The 25,380-nt window shown below is 35.6% G+C and overlaps 5 protein-coding genes across 11 annotated transcripts; 4 read left to right on the top strand and 1 right to left on the bottom strand.

The window, feature by feature from the left end:
• Positions 1-20: 20 nt before the first annotated feature.
• On the bottom strand, positions 21-2,439 carry LOC135161134 (ras-related GTP-binding protein A). The gene is made up of 6 exons (XM_064118440.1): positions 2,191-2,439; positions 1,970-2,069; positions 1,400-1,784; positions 1,102-1,317; positions 897-1,012; positions 21-699 (listed from the first exon to the last, which is right to left on the bottom strand). The coding sequence occupies exons 1-6, from the start codon at positions 2,200-2,202 to the stop codon at positions 608-610; spliced, it is 921 nt and encodes a 306-aa protein (XP_063974510.1). The 5' UTR covers positions 2,203-2,439; the 3' UTR covers positions 21-607.
• A 215-nt stretch (positions 2,440-2,654) lies between these two features.
• LOC135161147 (natterin-3-like) lies at positions 2,655-4,010 on the top strand. Of its 2 annotated transcripts, none has more exons than XM_064118461.1 (3): positions 2,655-2,812; positions 3,316-3,515; positions 3,693-4,010. In XM_064118461.1, the coding sequence occupies exons 1-3, from the start codon at positions 2,806-2,808 to the stop codon at positions 3,921-3,923; spliced, it is 438 nt and encodes a 145-aa protein (XP_063974531.1). In that variant the 5' UTR covers positions 2,655-2,805; the 3' UTR covers positions 3,924-4,010. The 2 variants fall into 2 exon arrangements, with proteins under 2 accessions (XP_063974531.1, XP_063974530.1); XM_064118460.1 differs by lacking the exon at positions 2,655-2,812 and adding an exon at positions 3,117-3,171.
• A 1,302-nt stretch (positions 4,011-5,312) lies between these two features.
• Positions 5,313-10,270, top strand: LOC135161114 (probable peptidoglycan muropeptide transporter SLC46). The gene is made up of 6 exons (XM_064118404.1): positions 5,313-6,460; positions 7,886-7,987; positions 8,666-8,803; positions 8,883-8,966; positions 9,047-9,203; positions 9,366-10,270. Exons 1-6 carry the CDS (start codon positions 5,452-5,454, stop codon positions 9,598-9,600), a joined length of 1,725 nt encoding a protein of 574 aa, XP_063974474.1. The 5' UTR covers positions 5,313-5,451; the 3' UTR covers positions 9,601-10,270.
• A 165-nt stretch (positions 10,271-10,435) lies between these two features.
• LOC135161799 (angiotensin-converting enzyme-like) lies at positions 10,436-15,276 on the top strand. Of its 2 annotated transcripts, XM_064119718.1 has the most exons (8): positions 10,436-10,713; positions 10,837-10,917; positions 11,853-12,044; positions 12,118-12,496; positions 12,720-13,283; positions 13,387-13,633; positions 13,774-13,863; positions 14,046-15,276. In XM_064119718.1, exons 3-8 carry the CDS (start codon positions 11,862-11,864, stop codon positions 14,725-14,727), a joined length of 2,145 nt encoding a protein of 714 aa, XP_063975788.1. In that variant the 5' UTR covers positions 10,436-10,713; positions 10,837-10,917; positions 11,853-11,861; the 3' UTR covers positions 14,728-15,276. The 2 variants fall into 2 exon arrangements, with proteins under 2 accessions (XP_063975788.1, XP_063975789.1); XM_064119719.1 differs by lacking the exons at positions 10,436-10,713; positions 10,837-10,917 and having other exon boundaries at positions 11,835-12,044.
• Positions 15,277-15,407: 131 nt separating this feature from the next.
• Positions 15,408-25,269, top strand: LOC135161786 (uncharacterized). Of its 5 annotated transcripts, none has more exons than XM_064119686.1 (6): positions 17,205-17,410; positions 17,494-18,163; positions 19,480-19,841; positions 19,915-20,010; positions 20,138-24,249; positions 24,323-25,269. In XM_064119686.1, exons 2-6 carry the CDS (start codon positions 17,992-17,994, stop codon positions 24,492-24,494), a joined length of 4,914 nt encoding a protein of 1,637 aa, XP_063975756.1. In that variant the 5' UTR covers positions 17,205-17,410; positions 17,494-17,991; the 3' UTR covers positions 24,495-25,269. The 5 variants fall into 5 exon arrangements, with proteins under 5 accessions (XP_063975760.1, XP_063975756.1, XP_063975757.1 ...); XM_064119689.1 differs by lacking the exons at positions 17,205-17,410; positions 17,494-18,163 and adding exons at positions 18,828-18,952; positions 19,116-19,187; XM_064119690.1 differs by lacking the exons at positions 17,205-17,410; positions 17,494-18,163 and adding an exon at positions 15,408-15,745.
• Positions 25,270-25,380: the final 111 nt, after the last annotated feature.

Here is a 25,380-nt window from a genome sequence, read left to right on the forward strand (position 1 = left end):
TAGAAAAAAAAAAACAAATATTGATTATTAGCAACGGTATATTTCAGTTTATGGGAAGTTCCATTAATGGAACTATTACATTTTCCCCTGCAAAAATTCCATTTTATTTCTCATACTTCAATTCATCTGAAGTGTATGAGCAACAAATAAAGTCCATGAATTTGCAGTAGAGGACAATACATATTATCCACTAAAAGTATAAGTATGTGTCATATAAGAAATACAAAATAGACTGTGAAGAAGAAAATCAATCAAAGCTATTGTGAGATTACGTTCATTCACTATAATCCATTACAAATTTAGGGCGTATTGTTGTTTAAACAGTACGGAACGTCACACAATTTGAAGTTGAATTTTATAACTTGGATATGATTTCCCTTTTTCTTTTTCTATTAGCACAATTTTTGAGCTTTTCTTATCTAAGAACCCTATAAATGTACTTAATCCGTGATATTATGTTGGCGTTTCTCTCATTATATTTGAAAAAAAAAAATATTTGAATAGTTCCAATGATTGTTATCTATAATGTGAAGGCGAGTAAAAAATTCTCTAAAGCCAATTAAGATTTTGGACCCGGGCAACTAAGGTACCTGGGTCGTGCTGATTTCTATCCGCTCAGTGCTGAGCTCTGACTAGCACGTTCCAATTTTTCAAAATGTTTTCGAGCATTGCGAATGTTGATCAACGTTGCAGCAGAAGCTGAAATTTTAAATTTTATTACTTTTTTAGAAAAATTTCTACTTAATGATTAAGTATTGTATTGTAAAATATTTTTAGTTTAGTTGAAAGGTTACATAAATTATTTTATCTCATGTTTTTGTTAACTAGTGTTTTTTTTCTTTCATATAGCGCAGGAGATTTTGTTATATGAAATTCTGTTATTTAATACAACTTACGAATCCCCGGATCGGACATGATGACCATCACATACGTATTTGATGTGAAAACGTCGATAAAGGCTGCGAAATTTGTGTTCCTAACTTCCATACTCAAAAATTGTGATGCCAATTTACTAAAAATAAAGCGAATGGAAATAATTATTGAATGGAGTGCACTTTAGACAGCAAAAGAGTACCTTTAGAATAGAGAAATGAAAATTACCTGCAGCTTAATTTGAATTGTTTGATGATATTGGAGACCTTCTCAAATCGATGAACATCTCTATGAAAACGCCTCTGGCAATGGCTGATAACTAGGAATGTTGCACGTTCAAACAGTAACACCTCATCAGCATCGATAATATTGGCAAATTGATTGAGACTCTGTTCTAGTTCTTTAACATTTGGAATTAACATGTAGACGATAGAAGACCAAGCCCTAAAATTACAAGACGATAAAAGATTGCTTAATCATTGGCAAATCAATTGAGCAGCTCATAATTTTCCAATCTTTTAGTCACCTGTATAATGTTTCATCCCATATGCTCGTTCTGAAGCACGTACATTCTAGGGGTAGGCTCAGTCTCTTCAAATCCTCCTCTCTCTCCCGAAAAATGAGGTCTCTCTGATCCTCCTGGACTAAATCCATCTTGTGTACGAGGCAAAATATTTTGGCTTCTGGACTGTTTTGTAATATAGCTTCCAAACAACTTTGATAATAGTGCATATCTTTATCTAATTCGCGAGACTCAACGTCGAAAACATATATCAGAACCTCGACATTTCTGAAGATATTGTCTCTCTGGGAGGCGAAGTAATTCTCCATGAATGCTTCTTGTCCTCCACAGTCCCACAGATTGAGAACAAGATTCCCCAGGAAACGAACATGGCTGTGTTCCACATCGACTGCATCGATAATTTATTATTGTCTCATATTGTACTAATTGTTAATGTACTTGTAATTAAGAGATGTTCGTGGTAAATAATAAAGAGAGTATTAATACTTTTATATTATTTCATTTGGTTGTCTCTGGAAAAACTTTGCATTGGATAGAAATGATAAATAATGAGTTACATAGTAGATTACTCACTTGTAGCCCCCAAACGCCGAGTATCTCTAGCTATATAATTTGCAAAAATAATACTCCGCATACTAGTTTTTCCCGAACCACTCTTCCCCATGAGTAAAACCTCAACACAAGAAATAATCAATTAATTAAATAATGAAACTTTGAATAATTACTAGACTCAAATGTCAATTTGTGTTTTTTTTTTTTCAAAACAATGCAACGCAAATACATAAAAAACCTACCTTTTTCTTCATTTTTATTTTTTTACGAGTTTTCTTTCAAATCGGATTTGAGGAACTGATGCTGCTGGCGGATAAAGGTTTTACGATAAATTCCTATTAGTTATAACCAATCTAAACATTTGGGCATATACCAATTTATGTCACTTCACTTCGAGGTTAGTTTATCTTTCCATTTGATTGATTGTTGCCTTCTCAAATGATTCTCATTTGCCACGACTGCGCAACACCACTATACTCAATCGCTCCATCTATACCTAAGCGGGAAAATCAAATGATGAACAAATAAGCTTGAAATATTTGCTAATTCCGGGGCAAAAAAAAACTTGATTAATCGTCAATAATTTGTAATTTTTAGTTGTTAAACTACATGTAAACTAACTGGAAAATCTTTCTACTCGCTATTAAATCAGTATCGTTTGACTGAATGCGTGATTGAATGAGTGTATTATCAGTCATCAATTCCGAGAATTACGGTGACGCCCCTCGAACCGTGTGCGGACTATTCAAATAAAAAGTCAGAGATATGATAAGATAACATTGCTTTTTAACCAGGTAACCGCCGGAGGCTAGTCTCATTTTAAGTTAAACAGCTTGATCGAATAACCCCTTAACAGAATGCCAAGTAAGTTGTTTTGTATTCAATATTTTCAGTACGAGGAGGGAAAAATTCAATAAAAGGGAAGAACATAAAAATTGCCTATTGATATTTTCATACGGGAGGGAAAAAAATTCAATGAAAGTCGAATTACTTATGTAAAAATTAATCGCCCGTCTGGTGACTCTCACCATTGTAAGAACTCGGAAATCGGTTGGCAATTTGTCTCCAGCGATTAGATGTAGACGTATAATTCTATTTTCATTTAAGAGGAACAAAAGGTGAGAATTATTAAAGATCTAAATCATTAAGAGTTGCGGAAAAACCTTTGAAAGAAGATGAAATTATGGGAAAACTGCAATGTCAGCCATTGAAGAAATACAAAGGTTGAAAAATTGATTCGGCAATGTCACGTAAAATGGTGGATCATTAGAGGACATTTTATAAATGAGCCAAACACTTACATTGATTATCAGATTGTGAGCGGTCTTGTTTTTATGAAATTTAATCAGAAAAAATATTATCTTCAGCTTACAGATGGGTATCACGCCACGTCGGCGAAGGAGTACCCCATAATGCGGTGCAAGGAGGGCGCGATATCGATGGATCGACTATCTACGTTGGTCGTGCTTATCACAATGGAGATGTTATACCAGCCAAAGTTATTCCTGAAAAACAAGCAGCATATGTCAGCCACGGTGGTGAAGAACATTCCAAGTCACAATTCGAGGTATTGTTAATTTATTGATAGTCAAAAATAATTGAGACTATTAATTAGCACCACCTCCGAGTCTGATTTCATCCTATTCGCAGGCTATGCTTCGTAATAATATTAGCTGCAAAAGTTGTATTAATTTTCCATTGATTTGATAATCAATTAAAAAAGTTGCTTTCTATCTCTCCTAAGGTTCTCGTTCAAAGTGAATTCTCCTGGGAATTCGCCAGCAACGGTGTCATCCCACCGGATGCAGTTGTAGGTGGACAAACAACCGAAGGTGAACCCCTGTACGTCGGTCGTGTACTCCATAATGGTGCACAGACTATTGGAAAAGTACAGGCGAGTCATGGATGTCTCTATATTCCGTTCGATGGAGAAGAGCTGTCTTTCAGAGATTATGAGGTTCTCGTTAACCACTGAGAAAATTTTCCAATCTCTAATAATATCAATTGCCATTCATTTACATATTTTTTAAATAATAAAAATAATAATACTTTTTAGAGCGTATATTGGGCTTTTTTCTGTGTCAATCCTTTTAGCTATGTGATAAGACTCATTGGGATAATTTCAACCATTCTGTATATCGGACAATTCTTACTCCCCTCTGCCCTCCTCATCGTTTATAATCTTGGGTGTTGATGAAGTAAATTAGATAAGCTCTCCAACGTCCTTGTTGGTAGAGGCACTTGTGTCCATGCTTCAATGTAAATAGTTTCTATTTCATGATGAAGTTCAAGGTGTATAATGACACGGACAAGTATTTTTATTGCGTTTACAAAAATAAGTAGTATTTATGTAAGAGTAGATGGAGGATAAATACAGAAGATTGATTTACAAAAAGTTGGCTTTTCAATGGAAGCTTTAAAAACCTTGAAATTTATCGCTGTATATTTGAACCCCCTCGATAGACATAAATTAAATTTAAAAATTAATGAACCATATCACTGAAGGAACAATCCATGTTGTTCGCCATAGGTTACCATCAATGCCGTAATATGCCACACCTTTTCTATTCAACAATTGACTAATTCAATGAGAATAATTACGCAATATGAGATGACAGAAACTGGAAATGATAATAGCTATTGTTAAATATAAAAATTCTCCAGTTTCAGTGTATTAGCAATTAAACAGAAGAAAACTTTCTACGGAAAGATGTTTTTTTTTTTTTTTTTTTCATTCATTCTGAGAGTAGGAAAATTGCAGCTTCTCCTTTCGCTCTTCCTCAACTATTCTTACTCCCGCTCAAAGGGAAAGTTGTAATTACGGTCATTCGAGAATAATTATTACGGATGATAAATAAACGAGTGACGATAATAATTGAATAGATGAATGAAAAAAAATAAAATAAAATTGGTAGTAGCATTTTGGCTGAGCAATAATAAAGCCTGTCAAAGTAATGAGGGAAATAAGCATGTAGTTTGAATACATGGGTGGATGGACTCTAGTAGCGCAGAGGGGGAATAAGCCACAGGGGGAAGAGAGACGAAATGGAAGAGGGGCCCTGTAAAACATGTAAAGTATTTGAATGGACATTATGCCAACGGGCTACCGTGGAGTATGGTGTACATATTGACATTGTAATCGGTGAGAAAGAGATTATTTATGAAGAATAATTTTGCTAAAAGTGATGAATAAATTTATAATCTCTTCTCAGTTTATAACCGGTGGAGCATAAGTAAGAAAAAACTGGATTGAAATTGGTGGTGGTGACGGTGGAGGTGGAGGTGGAGATGCAGGTGGTGATGGTGATGGCGACGGTGGTGGTGATGGCGATGACGGCGGCGGCGGCGGCGGCGGCGGCGGCGGTGGCAGCGGCGGCCTCAGCGGCAGCGGTGACGGTGGTGGTTCAGTGAGGGAACTTGTACACTGTCACAATAACCACTGGTCATTCAATTGTCTACAACTGTACCACCTGGACTAGCTGGAATCTGATAAATAATTTACAATGACGAATAACGTGGTACTCCAGGGAACAATACCATCGTCCTCGCCAGCGGAATCATCCGAGGATGGAAAAAAATCATCATCATCCTTATCATCAGACAAGGATAAAACTATTAATCGGGGGTCCATGAGCATACGGGAAAAGTGGAATTTTTTATCTAGTAATATAACTGTTGAACCGATGGTGGCCTGCTACATAATGCCAAGTGTTTTAGCATCACTTGCAACTCAGAATTTGAATCTTGAAAAAGCTTGCCGAGTGAATCTACGATATTCCGACACTGTGTGTAGTGCATTAGCTGATAGAAATACAACTGGTTATGAGGAGGAAGAAACAGCAGTTCAGCAGCTTGTTGCTGGAATGCAGACATGGAAGTTGGCACTTCAGAGTGGATTACCAACGCTACTCATACTTTTCCTCGGTGCATGGAGCGATCGTACGGGCCTGAGAAAGCCCTGTATGCTCTTACCAATTGTCGGTGAATTTTTAACAAGCGTCAGTCTTATTATTTGCACATACTGGTTTTATGAATTGCCTATGGAAGCTGCTGGTGTCTCTGAGGCACTTTGGCCGGCGATAACTGGCGGTTGGTTCACAATGTTTATGGCGATATTCAGCTACATCGGTGATATAACCACCGTTGAGTCTAGGACACTGCGAATCGGTGCTGTCAATGTTTTTTTATCACTGAGTGTACCCATTGGCATGGCATTATCCGGCATTTTGTACATTAAAATTGGATTTTACGGTGTTTTTGCGATATCCACTGTTTGTTATATCGCCAGCTTCGTTTATGGATTGGTTGTCATTAAAGAGGCACCAAGAACTCAAAATCCAACTCCTGACAAAATAACTGGCATGTCAAAGTGCGCCACAATTGTCGACTTTTTTTCATTTAGACACATTGAGGAAACCTTTAGAGTTGCATTTAAAAAAGGTGCCAATAATCGTCAAAAAAGAGTGGCTGTTCTCATGATTATTGTCATGGTAGTCGTCGGGCCAATGTATGGTAAGTTATGTTGAAACAACCTTTTACTTTTATATCGATAACGGACCGACAAAGACTGACAAATACAGAAATATTTTAAAAAGCCATATCAATATAGTATGAGAAAGTCAATGAGCTGCTGTCAGTTTGACGCACGTGACACCGATACCTATATACATGAAAAATGACGTTTCGGCATAGCTTTTTCAATCCTAATATTCCACATAAACCTCATTGTTTTGGAAAATTTTATATATTTTAATATACATCTCATTACAATTGACATTTCTACAGCCACTTGATAGGGAAAGTTATTGAATAAATGAAAAATTATAATGAATTTGAGAGTTATTTATATGATTAATCAACTCAGGTTAGCGAATTGTCAAAAATAATAAAAAAAAATTAAATAATTCATCCGTTCTTTTAAAAAACACATTTTGTGCATGGAGCAAGAGAACAAATGTCAGATAATGAGATAATTTTTCATTGGAGGAATTGAAAAATTACAAATTTGTGGAATTCAACAAATTGAAGAAAATGATAGTAGACGAGAATACCTGACAATAACACACGTGACAATTTTGAATTCCGCGTTACACATAAGATGGTTCTTCACGGTTCAATTTTTGACCTTCCGAAACAATGAAGCCTCATGTACCCGTCATTCATATCTCCGGAAATCATTAAAATTCAATTAGATGGAGACATTTTTTTCCCCTAAAATTTTTCATAATGTTACATAAATTATGTAATTCTATCTATAAATTGAAGAATTTTCTCATCTGATCGTGTTTGTTCTTTTCCATAACATTGTCTTCAATATCCGCCGACTCTTATGGAAAAATTGATTGTAAAAGTAGTTTGGGCCAATTAAAAATTTTTTTTTCTTTCTTCAAATATATTTTTCAAAATATAATTTTTTTCCATACGAGCAGACTGTCCTCGAAACAATATTCGTAACTACTCTCACCGATTTAATCCAATGCCGGCAAAACCGCGGCCTTATCGACAGGTAGTCCTCAAGGACTTTCTTTGCTCTTAAACATTTGTCCACTGATTTTTCCCTGATTTTCACTGACTCTCGATACCGTGGACTCGCTGGTCGGCTAAGTATTCATGTGACAAGAGCTGTTAATATTTGAAACTTGAGAGAGGTCGCATGGAGAGATAGAGAGCATAATTTGATAAAGACCGGAATGCGCTCGACGGAAACGGCTAAACGGATGGTACTGATAAAAGAAACTTGTTGTGCAACCTAACATCCTTATGTAATGTTTATAATGACCGAGATGACGAGTGTCTGCCAATTTTTATTTTTTCTTTTTCTTTTTTTGTGCTATTTAAAAATTAATATTATTGTAGAATTAATGGTATATAATCAAATATTGGTGGTAAAAAAAATTTAATCTCCTCCGTTTGGTGGTGTTTATTTTTAATGTTCAGGCGAAATGGCTGTTATGTATTTGTTCACGAGATACCGATTCAACTGGAACGAAGTAAACTTCAGCATGTGGACGACCTATAGCATGGTCACAAATTTAATTGGTAAGGACGAATTTCTAAAACCATCGACCCTATCCCATTTACAGGAGAAAAAACTTCAAATAATATAGATGTATAAAAAACGCGGAAGTATAGATTAATGTATGACGAAAAAAAAATTCAATAATAATTGTTGCCATATGGAAATTCTACAATATATATATTCCATACAATATTTCAATGATGCGTTTCTTTGATTAATCATATTTTACCATTAATATAATTAGCACTGATTAAATGAACTCCAAGTCAAATTAGACTGGTTGAATTTAAATAGATTTCCAATAATATTCTTTTTCATTCCTTTTCGTCAAGGATGTACCTATTACTTCATTACTTACTCAATAGATCAAATCATCATTGTTCGTAAGTTGTTTTGTAGCCTCGGATTTGTTTACCGAAATTTAATAGTTCTATGGAATGAGTTTGCTCATTTTCGTTTTGCTATTCCGACAGTTGATTTATTACGGTAGTAAAAAAAAATTGTCAATAATCTACTGACGATCAGTGGAAGGAAATTACTGTACGGCATAACAAAAAAGGGAATATTATACTCTATGATTAGAATTAGTAATTTGTTAAAGTCTTACAAATTATATAACCATGGCCGTGAAATTTTAATTGTTTCTGCCTATAAATAAGTATAAGCAACTGAAAACTGTCTAACATGTCCAACCGTAGGAACAATGATATCTGTTGGATTCTTCAGCCATTTTCTGAAAATCGATGATGCTTTAGTAGGAGTGATGAGCTGCATGAGCAAAATACTTGCAAGTTTGGTTTATTCATTTGCCACTGAAGACTGGATGATGTATCTTGGTGAGAGAGATGGAGAGAAAATTAATTCTATATTTAATAATCAACAATTAATTAGACTTATTAATTTAATGAATTTCAGGACCAATTGTGGAAATCGTTAATGGAACATCGTTCATAGCAATGCGTTCGATTGCATCGAAATTAGTACCAACGGATGAACTGGGTAATCCTCATATTCCACACTTATGAATTTGATAAATTTACTATTAAAATAAGTAACAATGAGTTGTAACAATTTCTTAGGTAAAGTTAATTCTCTCTTCGGTGTCTGCGAATCTCTAATGCCCCTTTTGTATGGGCCAATGTACAGTTCCGTATACGCATCCACAATGAACACCCTCCCAGGTACATTCTTTTTACTCGGGGGATGTTTGACTGCTCCAGCAGTTGTTGCTTTCTTGTAAGTATACCTACAAACGAATGGTCATCTTCACCACTTGACCATTTTTTCCCCCATTACGGAGCGCTTCCACCATAATTTTCATTGACATGAATCAGTAATAGTGAACTCGGCGAATGGATCATTAGTCCCCCATTCAAAATAGATATAATGTGTGCGTAGATGGCTATACCGAGAACATAGGAGGGACCGGGCTACATTGGAGCGCGCAATGAGGAAGGAAAAGTTGAGTAAAACTGAAGAACGAGAAGAACGAGCAAATGGTAGTGTTGCTGTTGTAACCAAGCCAGAGCCAGAGAATGACAGTGAATTACGAGTTCAAATTATGCCCATTGACAAGCAAGCCCAATCGGCAAAGGCCTTCGATAATCCAACATTTATCAGTGAAGACTTATGATGTAGTATAATCATTATCCAATTCTCCTCATCATGGTTTATGGTTCTATCGACAAGTTAAAGTAGTAGAAAGAAATTTTAAAAGCAAAATTTAAAAATATATACCAGACATATATTATATTTTATGATGATATTTTCCAATTCAAATTTTTGCCGCATGGGATTATCATATGGAATACAATAGGGAATAATTCCCCATTTCCTTGGTTTCAAAATATTACATCTGTCATCGGATGGAAATTATATAAATCTTTATCATCTCTGGCAGGTTTTTTTTAGTTGGTTAACATACATTGCTAGAGGTCATTCGTTCATATTATTCTCCGGTTCTTATACCCGAGGTAAGAAAAAGCAACAAGACTAATATCCAACTATCTTCTTTTCCATCTTAGAAATATTCGTACTTAAGTTATTTATTTAACAATTAAATTGAACCACATAAAATATGGTTTAATACTAATAGCAGTATTACTACAATTACTGTGTACAATTTAGAAAGAAATTATAAAGGGAGACAAGAAAACAATTCGAAGATTAAATATTTTCTATTTGACAAATCAACAATTTCATTCGTCTCCATAAATAATGCAATATTTTATTATTGTGATATAGCGTTAGAATGAAAATTTTTGTATATATGTAGTTTCAATAAATTACGCAATAATGACCGACATTTTGAAAGAACCGCTCTTTTTATTAAAACATGGCGTATCGTCTGTCACTGCCAGACTCTAAGTACCCCCAACTACTTGAATTTAGCTTCGATTCGACATTCCCCACCCATTCATCTTCAACATTATTTTTTCCTGATGGTCATAATACCAACCTGTGACCTGTGACGTTACTATATATGTGCATTCGCACACTGCTGTCTCATACAAGAATAGGAAATATGACTGGATACACATCGATCATGCCATCAAAATGAATGGTGTGATATTGGACAATTTGGAATGATTGTACTTTGAACGACAACGGTCAGCGTATTGTACTACACATACCCATCAGAAAGTTCATTCTTTCATCGAAACAGTGAACACGTAATCATCTCTTCTGCATTCATTTTTCCCTCATATTATTCTCTGACATAAACCTAGTTTTTCACATTGCAAAGGTAAAAACATATGAAATAATATTATATTATATGTATACATCCAATATATATATATGTGATTCTCTGCAATTGACCTCGCGTGCAAACGTAACCGGGTGCGTTATATACTGAAACGGCATAAAGATAATCATCGAACAGTTGAAGCCAACCCGGCAAGTTCGTAAGACACCAATAAACTTGGAGAGAACAACCCATAATATCCACGTAAGTTGTTTAAATAAGAAAATTATAGTGACAAAAATTTGAATATACTATAAAATTTGATTAGCGAAGAGCTCCAGTTAATTTGTTTCTGGAAAAACATTTAGTTTTTGAAATTTCAATGGTAAAAAAAAAAATGCCAAAGCGATCAACCTATAATTGTGCTGCATTATATCGAGACCACTTACAAATTCAACTATTAATTCGAATGAAAAATGTTTTGTGGGTATAACCAACAAGGACAGACCTTTAACTTCGCATTATATTTATGGCGCAATTTCATTACCAACATTCTGCGTCTACCCTCAGTTTATTATTGCTTGGATTATTTTTGTTCACTAGAACATCTTTGAGGAATTACCAAAAATAAATTTGATGAAACAAAACTGATAATAACGGAGAGAAATGTTAAATGACACTTATATATTTTTCCAAAATTCCATAGCGAAGTGTGATATGTGGAGAGCATTTTTTTCAATTGCTAAAGAATGCTCACTGAACATCTCTCAAAGCTATAATTATGAGCTCTGGCGTCATGATTATTTGGTATTTATTGTCTTCAAGTAAGGGTCAGAAGTTAAGCAGTAGCTTATTAAGAAAACACTGGCTAGTATCGTAGTATTGTTTTTTGAGGTGTATTGCCTTGTTTCGCCGATTGTAGTGGTAATAGTGACATCACAATGACGCATTTCCGAGTGCCGTGGATCCGAATTTTCATGTTTTTTTTTTGCAAAGGTCATCTCATTCTAGTGTGGAAATTTTACATTGCAGAGTAATTTATAGAATTAAATGTATCGTAATGCAATGAGGATGTTAGAGATCAATGTCACTGCAATGCTGTCTACAGAGATAAATTAGAGAGAAATTCTTGTTGTTTTTTTTTTTAATTATTCATATTGACTGAGCAATGTGGTTTACAGTACACACTGTTTTCACAGGTACAAGGTATGCATCTAAAGTGGTTGTGTGTCATTTTGAGTCTAATTGTTACTACTAATGGATTATTGGATTCAGACATTGAGGCTTTCGTCACGTTAACAGAGCTTGGTTACGAGGATGCGTGTACCAAAGCAGCCGAAGCCAAATGGTCTTTCATTAGGGAATCTAACAACGACACCCGTACAAAATGGGTACATATTATAATGACAAAATTTCAGGGCAATCGCTTTGAAAACTTATTTTAATAATTCCCCTATTATATAGGAAACTACTTTGGAAGATTATGCCGAATACATTCAAATGCAAAAGAAAGAAATCACATCGATGACTGATGGAACTCTCAACAATTCTTTGTTAAAATACAAGTTTAGTTTGATAACGAAACCCGGTGATGCTTCATTGGAGGCTGAAGAATGGAGCCAGCTTGTTTCTTTCATTGGTAGAATAGAAATGTGCATAATCTCGGGTGATCAGACGAAACCGGATCGGTCCCTGCGGCAACGTGGAGAGACATTTTTAACCAGAAGTACAACGGTCAATGAAAAAATCAAGATATGGACGTCGTGGTATGACAATTTCAAGCCTTTCAAGCGAAATTTCAGTCAAAGTCTTAAACTAGTGGAGAATGCCAGTATCAAAAATGGTAAGGCTTGAATAATTGCTCTCATTAATTGGCAATACTTCAGGATTCAAATATAGTTTCCATAATATTGAAAAACAGAGTATAAATAAGTCCACCATAAAATAAATAGTGAATGAATAAATAATTTTACACACATGAATTAATTATGTTACTTGCTAATGAAATAGTAATAATGTAGGTGGGTAATATTTATCAATTAATACAGCTGCGGAATTATTTCCAGGAATGAATGATGTTGACAAGTATTGGGCCATGCTGAGTAATTATGAAAAGGGATACGGGGAAGTTGCCAATATATGGAAAACTATTGATCAACTTCATAAAAGAATTGTGAATTTTGCGCAGAAGAAACTGATTGCAAAATACCCTGGCTCTCAAATTACTAACGAAACTTTACCAGCTCACTTACTCGGATCTCTCCAGGGATATGATTGGACGCAATTAGCACTCTATATAATTCCATATCCCAATATAACTTTTCAATTAAGAGAGAATCTCTTGCGCAACTATTTAGTTGGCAATAATCTGTACAAGGAAGCCTCTCGACTAGGTAAAATCCTATTGAACCGTGTACCTGAAGCAGAATTTTGGGAGGAGAGTGATTTTAATGGGCAATGTCCATCGCATTTGATAAATCTTTGCAATGGTAATATGCGCTTATCAACTTGCTCAAATCACTCATCTATCGAAAATTATTTATCTGCTCATAAGAACGTTGCCAAGATATTGATGCAGCAATTGTCGATGGAAAAAAGCCCCATTCTCAATGAGGCCAACCGATATTCTGGTAATTTTTTGTCCACTCTGAGAATTAATAATCATAATAATAATTAATAATTAATGAATGATTGATTTTTAAATTGGATAAATAAATATTTCATTGTTTTCAGCTATTAATTCGGCGGTGGAAGAATTGTTTGGTGTTTTGTCAATAAGTCGAGCCTGGTTAATGTCTCTGAATCTAGTTAAAGAATCCGATGATCAAGATGAAATTCGCGTTGTATCATTGATGATAACAGCACTCGATGTCCTTCCGCGGTTGGCTTATTATCTCACTGCTGACATGTGGAGACTCGATTCTATCAGAAACAAAATTCTTGACTCCAACGACTTGACTGCTACTTGGTGGGAATATCGGTAAGGCAAGCGAAGGCAATTAATTCATTAATTTCTTTTTGTTTTTCAGTACAAGTTTTGAAAATGCCGATTTTTTTCATTTTGTTTAATTTTAGTTGTATTTTTGCAATTTAATCCCCACCTCTGTTTGGAATTTTCAGAAAAAAATACGAGGGTATTTCCACGATTTTCGCAGATACGCCCACATTTCTAAATGATGAATATATCATCAGTAACAAGCCCTATTTATCGTGAGTATTCTGTTTATTTTGTTGATCGTGTTTTGACAAGAAATAAATCTATATAATATAATCTTATACATAACATAATCTTTCATATAATTATAATATTTTCCTTACAATCCAATCTTTCTTCAATGGACGTTTTTTTTTCAGCCTTGTAGAATTAATATAATCGGTATTGCCATTTTCAGAAAATTTTTAGGAATACTGCTGAGTTTTCAAATATATGAAACACTGATGGATTCTACTGAAATGAGATACAATGAAATTGAATCAATTACTCTGAAACATGAGTTAATAAAAATGATTCAATATGGTTCGGATGACAATTGGAATGAAGTTGTGAAAACATATTTAAATATTGACGAAATATCACCAGATTCTTTGATGAAATATTTTTCACCATTGGAGGAGTACCTCGATGAGATCGAGGGAGAAACGATGGATTCAACATCCCTAGATTTTGAGAGCGCTCTTGAGAAATTGGAGGATCAATTGACAAATAATACGAATGTTATTTCCAGTACGCATGAATCGACACCTATAGTCATTAGTACAATTTCAACACCAAAAATGGAAAAATTGGAGGTTCTACCGACGCAAACAACACCAAGTGATTTGAAAATTTTTCAACCGCAGTTCTCGGTCACTACAGACAAATCCTCAGAAAGTTTAAATAAAGGAGAATCAGTGGATAAACCATTTTCTGGAGATGATGATGATGATGATAAGAGCCAAATCATAAAATCGGGGACAAGCAAAGCCGTTTGGGCGGTTGGTGCTGTTCTCATAGCTACTGTTACAATCGTTATTATTGCTATTTTCGGACGTAAAAGGTGCCGAAAAACACCAAAGAATAGAAGATACGTTTGAAGCGACAGCAGGAGGAACAGACAAAAAAAATATTGCATACTTCCATGGCAACTGCCAAAGGGTAATAGTTCGTACAATATTCATTTTATTTGTATGGAGGAATTCGTTATTTAATTTTCTCCTCAACAACATGTGATATCGCATCAACAGTATTTTGTTCTTTTTCTCGGCGGAAAAGTCTGAAAGGATGAATAAGTGTTTTCGTAAAATCGATTAAATCAAATCACACATATACATACACCTATACATAGATAATATAGCTTGAAAGTAGTATTTATTGTTCACGATATATGCGGTCTTGACACTTTGCAAGATGCCATCCTTCCGTTTCTAAAGGAAAGAATTGTACGAATTTTTTTTTTGCAGTAATTTTTGTCATACGAACTAGTGAACACTCTCATTATTGAGTAATGATTTTAGTTGTAAATATAATTGTCGGTAAAAGTGTGATATATGTTGTAGATCAAGGGGCAGGGTAAATTTATATTTTTTTATAAGAAATTGTAATTTGTACCTATGAAAATATACAGAAATGATGACAAATCGTGAGACATTAGTTCAGATTTCAATTTCGGTTTGCTTACGTTGTATGGAAACCTTATATTTTTTCTAAAGGATCAATGAATCCTATACATCGATATAAATTACATTATTATCTTAAAACAGAGGTTAAATCATTGAATGCTGCAGAAACTTAACATTATTATTTTCATCGAACTTAGCAAATCGACAAGTTGCGGAGCCGAAGGCATTAGTTGATCTACTCCAAACCACCCCCTTTGATCGAACAGCAGTTCAAGCATGCGCTTCAATGTTGAACAGAGGGATTGTTGCACGCTGGGAGGGGCAAGTGATTCAGACTGTACTTGTACCTTTTCTATCAAAAAAAAAATATTCCATTTGTCAACTGAATATAATTCCAACCCTTTCAATCGTTTCAATAATACAAACGGCCTTGTTGTCCGATTAAAAACTCTGTGCTTCTATGGAGATCTCATGTGAACTGTGCAAATTCGAGGTAAGGTGAAACGTCTTGAATATTTGATGTAATCAAACCCAATGTATTGAATTACATACCAGATAGTTGACAAGTTGCATACAGATTGAATCATAATTTTTCATGAAAAACGTTTAGAACGTTGTTTCATTTTTTTAAATTTAAATCGTGCTAGCTCTGAATTTCTCAACGTGACCCCAGCTGCCAAGAGGGTCTTCGATCTTGGATATGATCCAACTCACTTTTTTTGCACTGCTTCTGAGAAATCAAAGCATTGTATATTGGTTGAAAAACATGCAAATGGGTTATTATCAATGAATTTCAATATCATATTTGAGCAAAGAATATCTCATATATACTAAATCATTTTGTTTTCCAATCGAGAGAGTTACATCTCATTTATACGTCATGTTACAGTGTTACATTTGTAACACTCGAGGCAATAAAATTGTCAATTTATTTATTTTCAACATTTCGATTCCTGTGCTAGCTAGTAACTAGTGAAGTTTCATGTGCATAAAGTGGTTCACTGACTCAGAACGGTAATAATCATCTCTCCATATCACTGGCTTGAGAAGGTATGAGAATTATTAACTATTTCCAGGCGTGCTCACTCGACCCAATGAAAAGGGTTGTTATTTTAAAACTTTACACATATTTCAAGCATGTGTGGACACATGTAGTATATAACTATTAAATGCCACTGGTATGTGCACGACGATGCATACGGGAAGGGCTTCAGCAGTTGTGTGTAATTATAAGTAGATGACGTATTCCTTTCTCAGTTGTTCATTTTGATTTCTTGACGTTGTATCTATTTAACATCACTTGTCTCAGGTGTGCAGTGCTAATGAGGGTTGATGATGTGAAATTTCATAAATTTAATAAAAGGGTTCACACACGCACACAGAGACACACAATAGTGAGGAAATAAAATATTAATGAGATTTTTATGCCATTCTAATTCTTAAATTAAGTCAACTCCACACGATGAGAAACATTAATTGAACAATTAGAGGCTAAGAAAAGTGTAAAAAAATGAAGAAGAAACTAAAACATATTGCCATGATTTGACAAATGAGACGTTCAATTCTGTAAAATATTTCAATTGTTGGAGAAAAATGGCAGAACGACTTGTTGGCCGCAATTATGACTCAGCAAAGGGATTAATTTTAGTCAAAAAAATTTTAGAATTTCTATTGGCATTTTTTCATTGAACTTTACTCCTCTCGAGAATGACATTTCAAAATGTTATTTTGACATATTGTTTTTAATCGATCATTTTAGTTGAATTTTTCTCTGTGGACACGAGATTGACGAAGAGGGAGGCATTTTGTTGAATGTGTACGCTGTTATTCCTGTTCTGCACCAGGTCTTATTAATAGAGATCAAACTGAGCGTCGTGTCGTGTCGTGTGCAAGGGCTCTCCCGCGCGGAGTACATTCAATCATCCCAGTTTGAGTCAGACTTTAGACCACCAATGTGTGATTTGTTGATCAAGTACTCCTTTAAGTATAATTCCGCTCCACCAGGACTTGTTCTCCAAATAAAAATTTCATTACCCTCGTAATTATAAGAATGGACAATAATAGAGGACGTAAACAAGACATTTTGTGATTGATTATAGTGTAAGGAATATCTCAAAGTGAACTTGATGCAGTGATAATCAACCAAATAATTCAGAAAGTAAATGTTGTCGACATTGATATATTCATATCATATAATTCAGCTTCATAGTAAAATGGGATAAAAATTATTCCTTGTTTAAGTTAATGCTGGACAATTAAGTGGAGCAATTGCACATCCACTTGTTGCAATTTACAAGCTTTGCTGCATCCCTCATCTGCACTCCAATTGACGCTGAACATCTGTTAATGAAAATTCGGGACATTGAATTTGGTTTTTCATTCTGTGAAAATATTGGTTACTAATACGTAGGATTTCCGCTTTATTCTCTACATGGAGATGTTATTTATCTATTGTTTCCTGAGTATTATCTCAAAGGAGAGCATTGAATTTCTATTGACTATTCTCTCATGGAAACACTGCACAGGGAATGGATATTTTTAATTCTTTAAATTTTCAAAAAATTTGTCATTGAAAAGGACAGAATTAGGGTGATAGAAAGTGTATCATATTATATGTATAGAGATGTGAAGAGCAAATGGTGAATATGCTGTGATAGAATTGTCAGTAATTGAGAAGAAATAATTGGTGAAAAGGAGGCCTGGAAAGCACAACGCTAGCACACTAGTATACAGCGTCAAATGATGCTAGTAGTTCTTTTATGCGTCATCATGAAGATAGCAGAGTTATCAGTCGGACCTCTTAATCCCTCTTTCTCTAGAGAACGATTACCCTGTTCCGACAAGCCAAAACGCCGATATCGCATCAATGGGCGTAATGCCAATGTCAAATTTCGATACAACGGACGAAAAAGTAAGGAATGGCTGTATTTGAATTATATGATTTTATCAATTATTTCAATCTATTTCAATATGTTTGAATTTCAATTAATCTTTCTCTCTCTCTCTCTCTCTCCTCTCCTTCTTCTTCCAATTCTGCTAATTTATCTCGTTGCGCTCAGAGCGGAAATACCAGGGTCATTTCAATCATCTTTGCCTTTTTCCACTTTTTTTTTTCAAATCTGGAAATTCTTGTTCATCCATTGACATAAGATGAAGCTTCTCTTATTCATTAATTGAAATATTTTCATCAAAAAAATCAGTTGTCCTGGTGATAGTTTAAACAAATGATTTAAAACCCAGTGGTGATGATGGATTTAATCTCTTGTTTCAATATCACTAACATAAATCAAAGTTGCTAGTTAAGAATACCTGTCTGTATTTTATTTAATATTTATAATACGCACAAATGCACAAAATTTCGAAGCATTCAAAATTGGGGGAAAATAATTGTAAATTATTACTATTAATTGTTAGGTCCCTCCCCAAAAATATGATATTACCCAGTATGCGCATGCGTAAATCCATGTACGTGCCGCCATTGTTGCGCGAGTGACGTCAATGTACTGACAATTCCTATTTCTCACTGTAAGTCAAAGTGGAGGAGTCATACAATCATACACTGGCGAGTGGTGTATGTGCTACCTCCAGATATGTAATACCGAGGTAAATGGCAACTTCAGCCCAACAATATTGCCCAATAAACTCTCTGGGCAGTTGTGCAGTGGGCATTCGACAAGAGTGTGTTGTATAGTAGTTGACGGTAAAGAACATTTTAACTTTGACTTATTCTATTGATATTGATTTGGCACGTGATTGTCGTGATTAGTTACGGGAAGAAGTAGTGATGATATTGGGTAAAGAAGCCAATCATTCCTTGGTTATGTCGTATTTTTCATTTTTATGTGAATAAATGTGGACATAAGAGGTGTGGATTCGTCATACATCTCGTAGCCTACGCGAGAGACGGATCGATCGTATACTTGCCATGTAGGAAGGTTAGTATTTGTGTGTCGAAATAAGTTCATTCTTCCTGTGCTATCGAATGAGAAATCAATAATACGGCGAAGGAAAAGGAAAATCATCGTTGACACATTAGACGAATAATTATCATTCATTTCAACGAGATGTGTCAGGGTACAATTTAATTTATTGCTATTATTATTATTACTATATAATCATAAATCATCAATTGTTCAACTAGGTAATGACAATTGAATTGACACTCTGTCTTCTGGTGAATACCTCCTGTGACCTGTGATAATTGTTTTGTTTTGGCTTTATGTTCAGGCAGCGACAGAAGAATAATAATGATGGAAGATCCACAGACACCAGGCTCTGATTGCAATTCAAATCCAGCAGATCCAATTTCCCAGGATCTCATTGGGTCCGAATTTATCCAAGACAATTCTGATTATCAGTGGTTCATCGATTATGGGTATAGAGATGGCGGTTTGCACGTGCATCCAAGTGTTCTGTCTTCTCTCTCTATGTCGTACACTCAGGATGATCTGGGATACTACGATGATTTGGCACGAAATTTGGATGCAAATCTTGCGGAAGTTGACATGGAGAGCTTTCGCACTGCAGACATACACACTCTTCTCACTGCTCTGCCAGTTATGTGCACTGATCCCGTCCAACAGTCAGAGGTAATGCAGACAAGTACATCAATTTTTTTGTACATTGCAATAGTTACGACTTTTCAATTTCGTATTTCAACAGTTCAATTATCAGAGGGAACGTTATGCCAGCATTTCTGGCTCTGTTATGGAAAAAATTGACATTGGATCATCAATCAGCCCTCACTCGAGTAGCCAGGTATTGTAAAGGGAGGAAAATCAATTATCATTTTAATTCATTTTTTAATAGACTTTTCATACTATATTCAATATAAGACCATTTTTACACTTGTCACTGGTAATAAATTTCATTCAACTGTTCAAAGGGAGAAGATTCGGCATGCTCAACGACCGATACAATCTCTATATGCAAATCATCATTATTATTCTCTCCTGTGAAGGAGACACCTGTATTGCCTCCTGGGGGGAGTTACAGTGTCGACTCATTAGATTGTGAAGATATGCTACTGACGTGTCAAACACACAACAAAAATAATTACACAATAGCTTTTGAGGGTAGTATGACCATGTATTCAGATGCATCTCAAGATTTTGAGAGTCAGGAGAAAAGTAAAAAGACGTGTGAATCGCGTGAAGCCTTCTACAACAGAAATGTTGATTTAAAGAGTATGATGGATTTGTCAATGGTGTGCTCAGATTCAAAAATCTACACCACTTGGAGTAATTTGAAGCATTCGTCAGCCCATAAAGTTATGATACGTCACGGTTCTGGTAATAATAATACGATAGCAAATTTGTCACTTGCTACAACAGCCATAAGTACCCCAGGAAGGTGTGCAACAACCGCACCAAGAATCGACGGGGATCTGTTGATTACTGAAAAACGAAGTCACAGCTTACCAGATCTGAGGAAAGCACGCGAGCATGTGGAGCACGTTAGCCTCTTACCACTGAACTTTTCCATAGATTCCGCTGAGTCTCATCACCAAAATCTTCAGAGTTCCAGTTCAGGATTAATGAGTAGATCGATAAACGAGAGCTCAACTAACAGTAACACATCCGGCAAAAAAATTCAAAATATGAGTCTTGTTAAATTATTTATGAAGCAAAAAAGTATGAGTGCCGAGGGCATGAGCTTGACCCTCGATCAGTCTGATTCGGCAAGTGACAATGACTGGCCTACAAGTAATAATAATTGTCACAGCCAAAGTAGTAGTGGCGACACCGGCACCAACAATACAAACACGCAAATTCACCGGAAAAACATTAATGACAATAAGACTAATATCCTAGAAAATGATTTTGCAATAAATTGGTTAAAAACCGAGTGCTGTAATACGAGTATTGGAGGGTCGAGTCATGATGCAAGCTCTTCGAATAACACATCGAAACGTATACCATCAATAAAAGAATTTAAGGAGGAATCTCCTTCGGTCGAAGAATTGTCTGAGAGTTTATTAAAATCTGAAATAGATGTTGACAACATTCATTTGAACATTGACGAGAGACAAGCCCCTACATTATTAAGAAAAACTACTGGTATACAGACGATAAATGAGGTAGAAGAGAATGGAGTCCAGACCTCATTACATTACTACCAAATCCCATCGCCAAAGAATAATTTGCCATGCTTATGTGAGACTCTAGTCGATAAAAAACCAGTTTACGTTGTTTATCCAAATTATACACTACCCGATCTGTCATTTCTCAAAGCCAAAGAATCTCAATTAGACAACATAATTTCCCTGAAACCCCACGAGAGAATTGGTTGGAAGAAGAATGGAAAAAATCTTCGGCCATTTTCTTGCAATGATATTGAGGCACTCAAAGCGCGAGGGTTTTCTCACATCAAAGATTGGGAGTCACTAACATTTCTTCTCCCCTCAGAATACCGAAAAATTCTTCACGATGTACCTGAGATACCGAGGCACGTCAAACTCGGGGAGGAAACGAGAAAGCCCTTATTCTGTTTATCACCGCCAATGCGTCATCGCATGAGAATTAATAACGATATCGCAACGACGAATGTATCTTCAAGTAGCAGTACTGCTACTCAACCTTCCTCTGGCTATCGGGGATCGTCGACAATTCTCACTGATTCTTCACTGAATCCACAGGCCGTAGGGAGTACGAATCCATTATATTTATACCGCTATGATAGCATGAGCTCGGAAAATAGCCTCATCAATCAGGACAGGAAAAATCCATTCCATCAGCCAGTTCTTGGTAAACGTTCAGTTTCCCTGCCACAGGGTGATGATAAAGAGCTCAATTATAATGGGAAAGTACCACCGAGGCCTCCTTTGCCACGAAGTATTTTGAGAAAAACAAATTCTAATTCTAATAAACGCTACAGTATGTTCGAAATCGGTGGAATTGAAGAAATTGAAAACAGACAATCCTCCACTGAGCCCAATAAGAGAATGTCACTGCAGGAGCCCTATTACATTAATAATGATCATCAATTGCTGCGGCATGGCAGAATTGTAGACTCTGATAAGGATGTTGATGAAGTTGAGGAGAGAAGATACGCCGAAAGAATTAAAGAAGCTGCGGCTGTCGCTGCTGCTTCTGCTTCTGCTTCTGCTACTACTATTATTACTACTCCTACCCATGCTAGTGGTAAAACTACGACAATTACTGATGCTGCTACTGCTGCTAATATAATTACTTCAGAAACTGGATTGGCACATATGGACGAGTGCAAACGGCAGGAAGATATGAAACAGTTAGAGGAATTTCTCAGACGAAGTGGATTTTCATCAAACAGTAGTGACGAAAGTAGTGAAGATTCTGATATTAAATTGAGATCGTATGTAAGAAAGTTTCTTTCATTGAAGATGAATAAGGATATTGCCAAGGGTGTAGAGATGCTTGAGTCCCAGAAGAAGACGGTGAGCTTTGCTATTCAGCAGCGTAAATCGTATTTAGATGTGAAAGAAGAGGATGCCATTAATGAACTTGGCAATACCAAAGAGAGTACTCGTGCATTGCTAATTGACTCTCCAGATGGCCTAGCTATCGACCTGAATGATCAAGTTAAGTTTATAAATTGCGTCAATAGATCAGTAGATTTGTTGATTAGATATTGGCAGTCTGATCCGAAAGATGATTATGAGAAAAATAATGAATGTGCCCAGCTCTGCCTCAGTAATCTCTGCCCAACACTCTATGCTATGATGACTGATGGATTGAAACCACACTTGTATTCGGCATTTGGGCCGATTAGTAATAGTGTATGGCAAGTTGTTGAGGCTTCATCACAACAGGGGCCATTGACAAACACCCTCAATGATCTTGTTCAAAAAATTAACAGCGAGGATTTCATGACAGAGGGTATGCTTAAATTCCATGCTTTCATATTTGGTTTGTTGAATTTACATGCCTTAGACGCATGGTTCGCCTACTTGTGTACAAGGGAATCCATTCTTCGAAAGCACTACAATACCAATAGTTTATTTGTAGCCGCTCTGGGATGTGCTGATTCTCGTGAAATTATCGATAATTTTCTCAGCCTTTTGCAACCATTGGCATTCTGTCCGTTTGAGCTGGACCTTTTGTATCAGTATCGCCAGCTTCACAATAGTTTTGGTAATATGACTGGAGTTTTGAGGACAAACGATTCATCTAAAGAGCATCACTTTGAGAAAAATTGTGAATATGTAAATCACCGATGTGTCAGTCCAAATAAAGTTCGTCCTCGCTCGTGCGGATCATGTGAGGATAATGGAAAAATTGATTCAGAAAATATGATGAAAAAACGTTGGAGTAATATTATCAAGACCTCGAAAATACCACTGGATGACTCGGAGGATTATACTGACAGTCTTGAGCATTCGCCCATGTTGAATCGAGGAAATCGTAGCAGACAACAGATAAGAACAACACCAACACCAGATATAAAAATTCGTGATAACGATGATAATGGTGATAATGATGAGACTGGTAAAGCAATTCCCGGTGAATTAAAATTTCGAAAACTCCAAGAGAAATGGGAATTGATGGTTGGTAAAGAGGAAGTTAAAGAAGTACCTTTACCACCACGTTCACTCTCACCAAATCAAATGCCCACCAGTGCTGGTAAATCAAAAATTCCACGGCTCCTCACATCTCCCATTAAACAACCCACCAATGTATTGCCAGCTTTAAATTGCAAAACTAAATCCCCCGTAAGTGGAATACCGATGTTTAAAAAATCAATACCCACAAGTAAATACCTGCCCAACAAGAAACATCCAGATGTAAAAGCCAAGGAACTATCACGAAGAACGAGCCGAGTCGATCAGGAGCATCATGTGCCTCTAACGGGGAGACCGTATTTAACAAGACCAAGTTCATTACCTTATAAATCTCATGGTATAGCTGCCAAAGAGAAAAATTTGATTTCACCCCAGAGACGAGCTGCATCTACCTCCTTACCGAGAGCAAACACACCAATAACCCTCAAGACCAATACCCCAATGAAGAAACCTCTCAAGTACGTTCTAATCTATTATTCCATTATTATATGATAATATAATCATTTGCTCTCATCGGATTATTTATTTCAGGGAGGTTCGAACATTGTCACACCGACTGCCGTCTGATAATGGCCATTTGTCGTTCAACGAAGGTGACAGGTTAAAAGTTATACTGGAGGTCGACAATAAATGGCTACTCTGTGCTAAAGGCGATCGCAAGGGCCTTGTACCACGTTCGTGCGTTCAACCCTATCAAACTTAACATATGGTTACTCCTTTGGCGCATTAATTCTCTTCACTGAATAAAACAGAGAGAAACTAACAATTTATGTACAGTGTATAAAGGACAAAAATATTTTAAAATCATTTCGTAATATAACGGCAAATTCAGCTTAGTGGTATGAAAGTCCTTATTCATTTTAATCAAATTTGCCACTTCATTTTATAATGCTTGATAATTTTTTTTACTTCACTGTTGCTAGTATCTGCAGCATCCCTCTGGAAAAAGTTGGGATAATCCCTAGTCATTCTATCCGAAGGAAAATAATATACGGCGATATCTAATTATTCATAACGACGGGAGAAAGAGAAAGGAAGAATATTATTCTGAGGAATTGATAGTACGATTCCATGGCCCTTTGTCTATATTTTCTACAAGTTGATCTCTCAGAAGAGTCAAATGAAAAACACGTCATGAAAAAAAAAACATATAATTTATGTGTATTATATTATCATAACTTTAACTGTGATCATAGTAGATAGACTCATTAAGTTCCGAAACAATGGACAATTTCTTGGTTTATAGCTTTGTTAATTGTCTTGAATGTTTATCCTTAATATTCTACATGAATGTATAGTATGTTGGCATTTTTTTTTAATCATTTTTATCGTCTGGTGTATAAATTATTACAATTAATCAAAAAGTCTTTAAGCTAGGCTTTACTTTGTTTTTGTTCTTTATTACTATATGATTTTGCGTAATCTGGTATATCCTCGAGGCCCTTGAAGGCCAAAAATAAAGTAAATTATTATAATGATATTGCTAACATTTATTGCTGTATGTACAGTCCATGTGTGCCGCAAACTAAAGAGAATTCAGAAAATCAGTGCAACCATGATTTTCCAAATGAGGAAAAATCATTACAGAG

The sequence above is a fragment of the Diachasmimorpha longicaudata genome, chromosome 4 (genome assembly GCF_034640455.1).
Source record: "Diachasmimorpha longicaudata isolate KC_UGA_2023 chromosome 4, iyDiaLong2, whole genome shotgun sequence".
Classification (NCBI taxonomy): domain Eukaryota; kingdom Metazoa; phylum Arthropoda; class Insecta; order Hymenoptera; family Braconidae; genus Diachasmimorpha; species Diachasmimorpha longicaudata.